Source organism: Rutidosis leptorrhynchoides, chromosome 3, assembly GCF_046630445.1.
Source record: "Rutidosis leptorrhynchoides isolate AG116_Rl617_1_P2 chromosome 3, CSIRO_AGI_Rlap_v1, whole genome shotgun sequence".
Classification (NCBI taxonomy): Eukaryota; Viridiplantae; Streptophyta; class Magnoliopsida; order Asterales; family Asteraceae; genus Rutidosis; species Rutidosis leptorrhynchoides.
The window spans coordinates 206,140,706-206,153,002 of record NC_092335.1 but is presented as its reverse complement, the minus strand read 5'-3'; the positions used below and the strand labels follow the sequence as shown (position 1 = coordinate 206,153,002).

The 12,297-nt window shown below is 37.5% G+C and overlaps 1 protein-coding gene across 1 annotated transcript; it reads right to left on the bottom strand.

Moving 5' to 3' along the window:
- Positions 1-4,529: 4,529 nt before the first annotated feature.
- LOC139900779 (uncharacterized) lies at positions 4,530-5,447 on the bottom strand. The gene has a single exon (XM_071883531.1). The coding sequence runs from the start codon at positions 5,445-5,447 to the stop codon at positions 4,530-4,532; it is 918 nt and encodes a 305-aa protein (XP_071739632.1).
- Positions 5,448-12,297: the final 6,850 nt, after the last annotated feature.

Below are 12,297 nucleotides of genomic sequence, written 5' to 3'. Positions count from 1 at the left end.
GCCGGGCATGAAACGTGATGTTGTGAAGTATGTTGAGTAATGTGTCACGTGTTTACAAGTAAAAGCCGAACACCAAAAGCCGTATGGTAAGTTGCAACCATTAGAAATCCCGAAATGGAAATGGGAGCACATTACCATGGATTTCATTACAAAGTTACCTAAAACGGCGAGAACCCAATTCGATTCGATTTGGGTTATAGTTGACCGATTGACAAAAAGCGCTTTGTTTCTCCCCATTAAAGAAGCGATATCGTCGGAGACCTTGGCTAAGTTGTTTATCAAGGAAGTGGTCTCGCGACATGGGGTTCCTATATCTATTATTTCAGATCGAGATACCCGTTTTACATCTCGGTTTTGGGAAAAGTTTCATGAAGATATGGGTACGCAATTGAAGTTGAGCACGGCGTATCATCCTCAAACGGACGGTCAAACCGAACGTACGAATCAAACTTTGGAAGATATGCTACGAGCGTGCATCATTGACTTCGGTGGTAGTTGGGATGAGCATTTGCCTTTGGTGGAATTCTCGTACAATAATAGTTATCATACTAGTATCGGGATGCCACCTTACGAAATGCTTTATGGGCGTAGGTGTCGAACTCCCGTTTGTTGGGGAGAAGTGGGTCAAAGAGAGATCGGGAGTACCGATTTGGTTTTAGAGACCAATAGCAAGATCGATTTGATTCGGGAACATTTGAAGAAGGCTCAAGATAGGCAAAAGTCGTATGCCGATAGACGTAGGCGATTGATTGAGTTCCAAGAAGGTGATATGGTGATGCTTAAGGTTTCGCCATGGAAGGGTATTATTCGATTTCGAAAACGGGGAAAGTTAGCTCCTCGGTTTATTGGGCCATTCAAGGTTTTAGCTCGTGTTGGTGAAGTTGCATATCGATTGGAATTACCCGAAGAGCTTGCGGGGATCCATAATACATTTCAAGTTTCCTACCTCCATAAGTGTCTTGCGGATGATTCCTCATGGATGCCTTTAGACGAGATCGAGCTAAACAACAAGTTAGAATATGTCGAAGAACCGATTGCTATCCTTGACGAGAAGGTGAAAATGTTGAGAAATAAAGAGGTGAGAACTTTCAAGGTTCAATGGCGACGAAGTAAAGGTTCCGAGTTCACTTGGGAGCCTGAAGAGTTCGTGTTAGTTTATCTTCCCTCGTGTCATGCGGCTTGGATTGCAAGGACGCAATCCGAATAAGTGGGGGAGAGTTGTAAGACCCGAATATTCGTAGTGTACATATGTGTATATGAGTTACTCAAGTTTGGGGTTTTTGTTGCACATAATTAAAAAGACAAAAGATGCTGAACTGGGAGGTCGCGCGCCGCGCGGCTAGGTGGCGCGCCGCGCCATCTGTCTGCGACAGATTCCCCTTTTCTTTTTAATTAGATATTTTGAGGGCATTTTGGTAAAATCACCTTGGGGTCCGAATTAAAGGCCTTAGGATCAGTTTGGTGAGCTCATTGCTTCATTTCTCAACCACCAAACATCATCCATTCATTCTAGAGAGAGAGGGGGTGGTTAAGGGTGAGAAAGCTTAAATCGGGGAAGAAGAAGCTCATTTCGGGTTAGAACTCGAGAGTTAAAGTTGTTCATCTCCTCCTTAGCTACGTTTTGATTGTTGTGGTAAGCCCTAAACTTGATTACCTTAGTTTAATGTGTTTAAGGGTTAGGGTTTGGGTTAGTATTGCACATAAAACCCATTTGTGAGTAATTTGGGGTTTTTGGGTAAGTTGGGTCATGAAGACCCAATTGGTGACTAACTTAGGGTTTTGAAAGGGTAAATGGTGTAAATGGGTCTTAAAGACCTAAGTAAATACTAATACACTTATAGTTAATGTTAGTGGGTGTGATTTGGGTTGTGGGTGACCCAAATGGGTGTGTTGACCTAGAAATGGGTCAAATGGGTCTTTGATGACCTAGGTTGTCTTGCAAGTATGAAAACGAGTTAACTTTGTGGTTAAAAGTGTGTTAATACCTTAATTGGCTAAAGTTAGGGTTTTTGGTGAAGTTAACCCATTATTAGGGTTAAAGGTGCAAAATGGGTCGGGATTGCACTTAGAGTCAAAAGACTCTAGATTGTTAAGTGAGTTGCTTGACCGACTTGAGTTGTGAATTGATTATGTGCTAAAATGTAATAGGTACGTTACTTTGACGTTGCAAGTTCGGTTATCTTACACGAAGACTTTGAGGTGAGTGGAATAATTATATGTGTAGGTATATAATGTATCTATTTGTTGTAGCGTGAAATGTGTAGTGTCGAGGTGTTAAGACACCACGTTTCACGTGAAGAGTGTAGCATCGAGGTGTTAAGATGCCACTCGGGTGTAGCATCGAGGTGTTAAGATGCCACCTAGGAGTGTAGTGTCGAGGTGTTAAGACACCACTCCGTAAAAATAATGAGTAATGCATCGAGGTGTTAAGATGCCACTCGGGGTGATGTGCCGAGGTGTTAAGGTGCCACCCTAGGGGTTAGTGGTGCGAGGTGTTAAGTGCCCTAACGGATGTTACGAACACCGATGGCGTTTTCGCGAGCGCCGTTCCCTTGTACTATTGGTTAACCATAGTTATTTGTGTTGTAAGCATATTATATTATTCGAGTTATATTTATATGCGGATGTTATGCTAGCTTGGAGGTATTGGTGAATTATAGCTTGTTATTGCGACGATAAACTAATGTTGTTTGCTAGCATGTTTGCGGTTGTGTAAGTGTATGCAAGTAGGTATAATTATATATGTATTCGTATAATTATTGCATTCACTAAGCTTTGCTTACCCTCTCGTTGTTTATCATTTTATAGGTTCGGTTTTGGACAAGGGTAAGGGCATCGTTTTGGACTAGAGATCCCGCTTGATGCTAGGGGACGCTTTTGGCTTTAGTAGCTCTTGGAGTTTGACCGATAGTTGGGTAGTTTAATCCCAAACGCCATGCTCATTGTGTAGTTTGGAACTTAAACTTTTTGGTGGTCGAAACTCGTAAATTGTATTAAACTCGTAAAACGGCCGATGTGAGCCCCGCCTGTAAAACATTGATTTTATATTTGAAACAAGTTAGTTTTACATATTTGGATGTATGGTAAAAAGCGTTTAGTCTAAAAGTGTCGGGAACTAGTCTATCTTTTTCGCATTTAGAGACTTTCCGGACAGTCCACTTTGGCGCGCCGCACCCCTATCTGGCGCGCCGCGCGGGTATGCTGCACAGGAATTTTTTTTTTATTTTGTATTTTCGCGTGGTTTGGTCGAGGGTTGGTTTGGGTTATTACAAAAAAATATATATTTCCTTATTTTAAAATATAAATATTTACCTAATAATACAATATTTAGTTTTTCAAAACTAATTATATTTTAAAGTTAAATTTTTGGAATCGTTTAGATAGTAGAAAAATATTATATCAAATCACGTTTATGTTTTTGAAACACTTTATATATTTGTAATTTATAATATAAGCTTTATTTAAATTCTTCAAAAGTCATATACAAGTTATCTTATAAAACGTCCTAATTAATAAAGTTCTTTTTAAACTGAAACGTTTTTATATGTTTAAATCAAATATGATAACTTTGTTTTCTAAAAACAAATATATATAATAATCATTTTATTAAAAGGTAAAAATGGGAATTGTTATATCATAAAAAATAAAGTTATTTATACTCAAAATAGATTTCAAGCTTTTAAATTACAGTTTGTTGGTGGAGCGTAAGATAAGGTTTAAAGGTTAGATAAACGTATGAATTCATTTTAAAGTAAAACATTGATATCTAATTTCTAAGTTATCCATATTTCATAAATAATACGAAAGTTAAAAATAGTTATCTTATAGAAATCGCGAGGAAAATATTGTAAAGCATGAATTGAAGATCAAACAGGAATTTTCACTAATCCTTGTCTAGTTCCCGTTAATTGACACTTTCGTTCTTACATGTAATTCACTTTACCAATTATTCCGAATACCGTTAAAAAAGAAAGGTTTCCTAAATCAAAGTGGACCTCTCAACAGAGACTCGTAATCATAATTCAATGTATCTGATAAATCAATCATTTGATATTATCTTCTAGTTCCATCGATAAACATATTGAAACAAATACGTTCATGTAAAGTATTATATCTAATATTTATTTTTACGTTTTCAAGTTATAATATATATACACATATGTATACAATCATATCCATTTAATGGTTCATGAATTGTCAAAAACAGTCGAAGGGTAATTGGTTGCATGAACATAGTTCAAAGTTTTTGAGATTTCAACATTACAGACTTTGCTTATCGTGTCGGAATATAAAGATCAAGTTTAAATTTGGTCGGAAATTTTCGGGTTGTCACAGCAGCTTCCCAATAAGAAAGACAGATTTGACATCCATCTGGAACACTCTAAAGTTGATAAGAGCAGAACAGGCTAAGACTATTCTGATTTCTTCCATCATTGCTATTGATGCATATGTATCTCTATAATCCAATCCTTCTTCCTGCCTAAACCCTTACCAATATAGCCTTGTTCCTGATTACAACCCCATCTTCATCAAATTTTGTTCTTGAACACCCACTTGGTACCTATGATTTTCTTCTCATCACCATCAGGTTCAGGTACCAGCTTCCATACTTTGTTCCTATCAAACTGAAAGAGCTCATCTTGCATAGCTCCCGCCCAGCTAGGATCTTTTAATACTTCTTCAACATTAGTGGGTTCAATGGTAGATACAAAATTCACATTCATGCAGAAGTTACTGGTTGCATGCCTTCTAGTTTTTACTCTACTATCCAGTTTACCAATAATCTGCTCAATTGGATGTTCCTTAGTCCATTTGGTGTTATGGACTGGGGAGCTGGTTGCAGAACACACAACATCAGAATCACCAGTAGGCACATTAGTATGCACAACAATGAGAGAATGTTGTACTTCTTCAGTGGAACCAGTACCAAACTGTGATTCTGCAGAACCAGTAGACATCTGCATAATTTTTAATACTTCCATAGAGACAGTAGGTTCAATTAGTTTAGACACAGATAGGATAGAAAATTCTAACTCATCTTCAGATAACCAAGCATGATGGATTGGTGAGGGTAATGCTGTTGGTTCTTCTTCATCAAGAGTTTGCTGAGTAGACTCTTCAAAAATCAACTCATCATCTTCTTGACCAGAAGATAATGTTGGGACATTTTCATCAAATGTAACATTTATTGATTCTTCAATACATCTGATTCTCTTGTTGTAGACCCTATATGCCTTTGACATGTTGGGATATCCAAGAAATATGCCTTCATCAACTTTGGCGTCAAATATGCCTAGCTGATCCCTATTATTTAGTATGAAACCGGGAGTTCCAAATACATGTAGAAATGTGATGGAGGGTCTTCTTCCCGTGAGAACTTCATAGGCAGTCTTTTGATGTCTTTTTACAACTAATGATCTATTTTGGGTAAAACAAGCAGTATTCATAGCTTCTGCCCATCATGTATTTTCAGCCCAGACTCAGCTAACATAGATCTTGCTGCTTCTATGAGAGTTCTATTTCTTCTTTCTGCAACACCATTTTGTTGTGGTGTTCTCACAGCAGAAAAGCTTTGTGAAATGCTTTTGTCGATACCGAATTCTTCAAGTGTAGAATTTCTAAATTATGTATCATGATCACTTCTAAGCTGCTTCACCAGTTGGCAGTTGCAGTTGCTCATTCAATAACTCTATTCTTTTGATGAAATTTATGATTTCATCAGTAGCTTCACTCTTTTGCTTCAAGAAGAATACCCAAGTGTATCTGAAGTACTCATCAACAATAATCAGTGTATATCTCTTCCCACTGCAGCTGACAATATTGACAGGACTAAACAGATCCATAAGAAGCAAGTGAAATGGCTTCTCAACAGATGAAATCTGCTTTGACATGAATGATGCATGGTGATGCTTTCACTTTTCACAATCAGGACACAATCTGTCCTTAACATATGACATGGTGGGTAGCCCAAATACTAGAATTTTGCATGAGAGTTTCTGAATATCTTGAAAGTAGAGATGTGAGAGTCTCTTATGCCATAACCACCTGAGGTTATCTGCTGACTTTGAATAAAAACAAGTATCAGTTGTTGTGACTACTGTGTTCATGTCAATTTGCTACATGTTCTCATGTCGTTTGCAGTCAGTAGAGGCTTCTTTGTCTTGTCAAAAGTAGCGACAAATTTTCTTCTGATTTGGACTATCTTTCTCTTGTTTGTAATTTGGCTTATGATGAGTAAATTATATTTAAGGCCAATTATATATGCTACGATTGAGAATGTAACATTTCTATTTGCCAAAGTACCAAAACCCTTGGTGTAACCACGCGAATAATCTCCATATTTAACAACTGGACCTTTTTTTTCTTGATAGTCCATCAGCAGGGACATACATCCGGTCATATGTCTTGAACAAACACTATCAAGATACCGGGTTTGCTTGCTTTGAATGCCCTGCACAGTAACAATGAGATTAATTCTCTTTGGGAATCCATCCGAGGATGGGTTCTGGAAGAGTCATTTTAGATGATCTCTTCTTATCTGCTGGTGTGCTTGAAGAACCAACAGTAAATGTGCTTAAGGTTTGAGAAGCGGTTATGTATGGAATTTTGGCTATCTTTTCACAATATGCCTTTTGCAACTCTTTGTACTCTAGACACTGATTGGACAATTGAGCATTGCTACCACAGTTGTAGCATTTTCTAACTTTTGGTTTTGGTTGTTGGTTGGAGGTAGACGAGCTGGGAGTCTGGTTCTGCTGTTAGTTGTTATGAGTAACAACCAGTAGCAGTTGGTCTAGCTTTACAGTCAGTAAATGAGTCATGGATGACTCATCAGATGACTCCTCACTCTTGGTCATTTTAGCTTTTCTCTTAAGGGCAACTTTTTGTTTTGAACCAACCCCATCATTGTGGTTAATTGCTTCTTTGCCTTTGTCTTTTGGTTTGCCAGTATGGTAAGACACTATTAACCCAACAGATGAATTTACATCTGCTTGGTCTAGAGATACTGGTTGACCAGTTGGGATTTCAGCAGAAGGCTCAACAGTTGTAGAACTTAGAGAACTTGAGGGATTAACCAGCTTAGGATTGCTTTTACTATTTTCACTAATCTCCCTTTTAATCTTAGGTTCTTTTGAAGACATGTAGTAAATACTGGAGGGGTCAGTAATCTCATCATTCGAGGTACTGGCTTCTTTAGCTTTGGCTTCATTCTTCAAGATTTCTTTCATGGATGGTGGTGGGTCTCTGTAGATCTCACAAATTTATTTGTCAAGACCTTTTTACCCGTAACCATCTTAGCAAACGTGTTTGGCAAGACAACTTCAAAATCAGTTTCAAGTACAGGGTCCATAAATGCAAATTCTGCATGAGCAGCAGCAGCGGCAACATAATCAGCAGCAAAGAAAGCTTCTACCTAGGCATGCACCTGCTCATTGAAGCACTTAGTAGCACATTGAGTAGATGTACAAAGTGAACAGACTTGGACAAAATCATATGGCGATGAAACTTGATGTTATAGGTTCAAGTTTCACATGTAGTCTCTTAGCGTATGAATAACTCAAAAGAGTGTCTTGTCCACTGTAAATCTTAAAAAAATGATCGAAAATATAAGTAACATCTAAGCTAACATATCCGGTGTATGCTTATTAGGTCCTTCACAGTTGAGGTATGTATGTAATGTACTTATAGATATGAGCATCTATGCATCCCACTTATACACCTGCAAAGCAAATCGATTATATAACCATAAAAATATAAAATGTTAATGATACCAATGGGATTGATAACTTCGACTTTTATTCGAAGTAGATACTCGTATATTTTTGGTGTTGATCCGGTTGTGAGTTTTTTGGTGTTGATCCGGTTGTGAGTCAAGTCAGCAGTCAAATAAGGAGATAGAAACTGTACTCAAAACAAATTTTCCTCTAACCTATAGACTGATTCCACTTAACAATGATAGTTTCTGAGGTACAGCGATTCGCATGCTATAAGGCAGACTAAACAGTATAATAACAGATTCCTCACCAACTTCAGTTTATAATTATAGTAGTATTTTCCTGTACCTTTTTCATTCCTTCTTTTTCCTCAAGACATTGTTTCGCCTACCTTATTTTTTCAGATCTACTCAAATCGTCTCAATTTCTTCAGATTACAATCGCATATTCAAATAGATCAATCGGTCTCCGATCTACAATCTGAACATGATTTCATTTTGTTTCGTCAATTCTTTCCCCGGCTATCGTTTTCTTCATCGGAATCATATATTACGTTTTACCGTTTTTCACATATATGAGGCCGTGTTTCATAATAAAAAAAATCAGGTTCTGAGATGTTAACCTCTGATGTGTCGTGTTTGTGATGCTTTGGATGATGTAAAATTTGTAGACGTAACGAAACATTTGTGAATAGATTAGACCACAGATATTGCAGCGTTTGTTGCCTTGAATCCGCCCACAAACGCCCCACAAACGCCCGGAATGGGGCGTTTGTGGGCGTTTGTGTTGGGGCGTTTGTCAAGCGAGCACGGGCATAACAATGTGCGTTTGTGATTTTTTTTTTCTTTTTTAATTTTTTTCTACCTTTTTCATCACTTTTTAACCCAACCTCCAATCATATTTTGACACATCACCCACAAACGCCCTTACAAAAGCCCCCCATTACAACTCCCCCCAAAATGTCATGGCCCAGTCACAGTTTTTCCCCAAAAAGTGCAACTCTACCACTCCACGTCACAGTCACCATTATCTATGGTCTTAGTTGAACGGGAATTATTGAATTTGTTAGCTGTCTACTTTTGCTACGTAGGTGTGCTTGCGTGGCATGTCAAAAAGTCTAATAAAGAAGTACGAGTAACTTTTTTTGTTGTTTGAAAAAATTCGACTCGAGTGTTTTGAAAAATATTCGGAAGAATGGTAGTGATAGTTCAATAATCACAGCAGTTTCAGATATGAATGGAAAAGGAGAGACAAAACCTATATTATCACTTGATTGTATTTACAGATATGATTATATTTTGCTATAAGAAAATATATGTATATGTATTGTTTTAAGTTAAATACACTGGTAGTGTCTTATCTGTTACTGTAGTTTTCACACATTGGATTCCTTCTGTTTATGTAATATTGGGCCTAAAACTCACAACTACTTTGGTTTCCATCATCATCACAAAAGTTTACAACTTGAACACGCTGATAATGATAAAAGATGATGATGTAGTTTGCGTTGGTGAAATCTTGATGGCAATTATTCATAGCTCACTATGTATTTAAGTTGTACTAAAACGCAATTGACTGATGTTTATTTCTATTTTTATCTTATTGTATTTGCTAATCTATAGTTATGAGCTAACTACATTCACAATTGGGTCTAATGGTCTTCAGCTTCTTTGTCTACAATCAGCATCAAGTAAGTTTTTTTGTCTACTATCACCTTGCTGCCAGTGTAAACGAAAGAAAGGAAGCCGCCAATGTAAACAAAAGGGAAGAACAAACTATTGATTTAGGTATAGGGTTGGAGAATTTACTCTTAAACCCTTCCATCTTTTATTCTTATTTGTTTAATAATTAATAATCCTCAAATTGACCGTAAATTGCATAATAGTCCCCCTTGCAATTTATCGTTTTCATTGACAAAAAAACCTAAAAACAAGTTTTTTGACCAGGCTTTGGAAAATAATCCGCCACTACCAGATTTTCTCTTCTCTTCTCTACACCTTACAAAGCATGTGGCATACTGCCACATGTCATTTTGCTAATTACCTTCTAATCATTAAATCCACGTGTTAATTAAGGATTAGCGGAATAATTAGGCCTAATACTCCTGAAATCACGACAAGTATCACTCATCCATTCGTTAGTCTAATTAATCTTCAACTCACGCGCCTGAAACAAACCCCTAATTCATCTGCAGAAATCAAAAACCGACATTATCTCTCTCTCTCTTCAAAATTGAGCAAACCCAGATCCTTTGGTCCATCGATTATGGCCTCATGTCGCCTTTATAGAGAACGGCGGTACCACCAATTAATCGGAAACGATTTACTCTTCATAACGGTATAAATTTTATATATTTTTGGGTTCTATTCGAAATTCATCTTCAACTCAGTTAGGGTTCATAATTTCTGTTCCGATTAACGTTGTCATGGTTTCTATTGATTAAGGTGAGTTCCTTTGATTTACTTTATATATCCTTTTTTTAATTGACGTTGTCATAGTTTTTTTTACCGATCATCAAGGAGTGGAATGTGGAGCTCCAGGAGCGAGCGGGCAAGTTCAGGAAGCAAGCTAATGCTATAGCTGAGTGGGACATGAGAATTTTGCAGAACCGGATATTCTGCTTAAGTTTGAGGTGAGTCATATTCTTTTTGATACTCAAATTTTGCAAATTTGATTCACTAAATGTTTCTAAGGAGTCATTTGACCTCCAGTAAACCAAATATATCATGAGATATTGAATTTTTTCTTTGATGTTGCCTCACATTTATGCTAATTTTGCTTTATTTAGGCAGAAGTTACAAAAGTTGTTGAGACCCAATCAAACCTTGAGCGACAACTAGAGCTTATTGAGACTCATCAACAAGAGGTATGTTGATCAAGTTCATTAACTATTATGTAGTTGATTAATGCTTGATTGCATATAGTTGTAGTTGAATTGATTAGCGTGGGTTAGGGTTCATAATTTCTGTTCCTATTAACGCTGTCATGGTTTCTATTGATTAAGGTGAGTTCCTTTGATTTACTTTATATATCCTTTTTTTAATTGACGTTGTCATAGTTTTTTTTACCGATCATCAAGGAGTGGAATGTGGAGCTCCAGGAGCGAGCGGGCAAGTTCAGGAAGCAAGCTAATGCTATAGCTGAGTGGGACATGAGAATTTTGCAGAACCGGATATTCTGCTTAAGTTTGAGGTGAGTCATATTCTTTTTGATACTCAAATTTTGCAAATTTGATTCACTAAATCCACCCTTAAGTGTGAAATAGGGTTCGCAGAAACGCTTGGTGTTGGTATTACGACAGAAAAAACAGTAGGTATAGGATTTGAGTTTGAAAGTAATGTCTCAAAATCCACCCTTAAACCAACTTTTTATCTTATAAAAACTATATAATAACTACTAGGTGGTGGTGGTGATGTACAAGGATGATAGCCTCTTAACAAGAACTTGAGGTCTACCAGGAAACACAATACTACAATTCACAAACTAGGATGGATGCCAAGATTGTAACCATCCTATGACTTCACGATTATGTTATTAAAGATTTCAGATTAACAAGCCAATTATGCCAATCAGTAGTTATCGATTTACATCTCTTCGCGATCCACTCAAAGCTAGTAACTTGAATTTCGCTTAGCGCTACCGGAGGGTTCCAACACGAGTTTTCGAATATCTTTTTGTTCCTATTTTTCCAAATGAGATATCCGCACGTCCATTATATCGCTTTCCATATTTGCTCTCCAATACCCGACAACGCATGAGGTGCTTTACCAAGAAACGTCTCACCAAGGCCTAAGTTATTGAAATTACCGAACCCCCACCAAGCGTACACCCTAGACCAAACATCTAAGGCAAGTTTACAGAAAATTAAAGAATGTTCGGCTGTCTCAATGTCTTCATCGCACACAGGGCATCGAACGGAGTGCAAGTCGATACCACGTTTATCCAATTCTTCCAAAACCAGGATCCTTCTTTTTCTAGCTCTCCATATAAACACTTCGACCTTTTTTGGGACACTATTATTTCTCAAGGTTTCAACACAGTTGGTATCTGTAGTTAACACTTTTTCATCGATCAAATTTGCAAGCGTCTTTGTAGTAAACAACCCATTTCTTCCCAGCCGCCAACACCAAGCATCATCTTTGTCCGGAGTAATTTTGATTTCTTCCAGCATACTTGTTAAAGTCTCGAGTTCTACTGCTGCCCTGCCGAATGGTTCACGAACCTACTGCCATCTAAATGTAACCCTGCTGCCATTCCAATGTACACGATCATTAACCGCTGAATCAATGTCTCGGTCCAATCTCACCAGCCTTTTAAACTTATTTTTCAATGGTTCATCACAAATCGAAGGTTCTGTCCAAAATTTAATTGAAGCTCCATTGCCTAGTAGCCTGCCAAAGGAACTTTTGAACCAATACCAATCTCATCAAGTGATGATCCTATTTTAGTAATGTTACACCAAATAGAACAAGTATTTGAAGATCTAAGTTGATCACCAATATCAAAACCACCCGACCCGCCATAAATACTTTTGATAACTTTGACCCACAAGGAAGTGGATTTGGTTTTAAACCTCCACCAC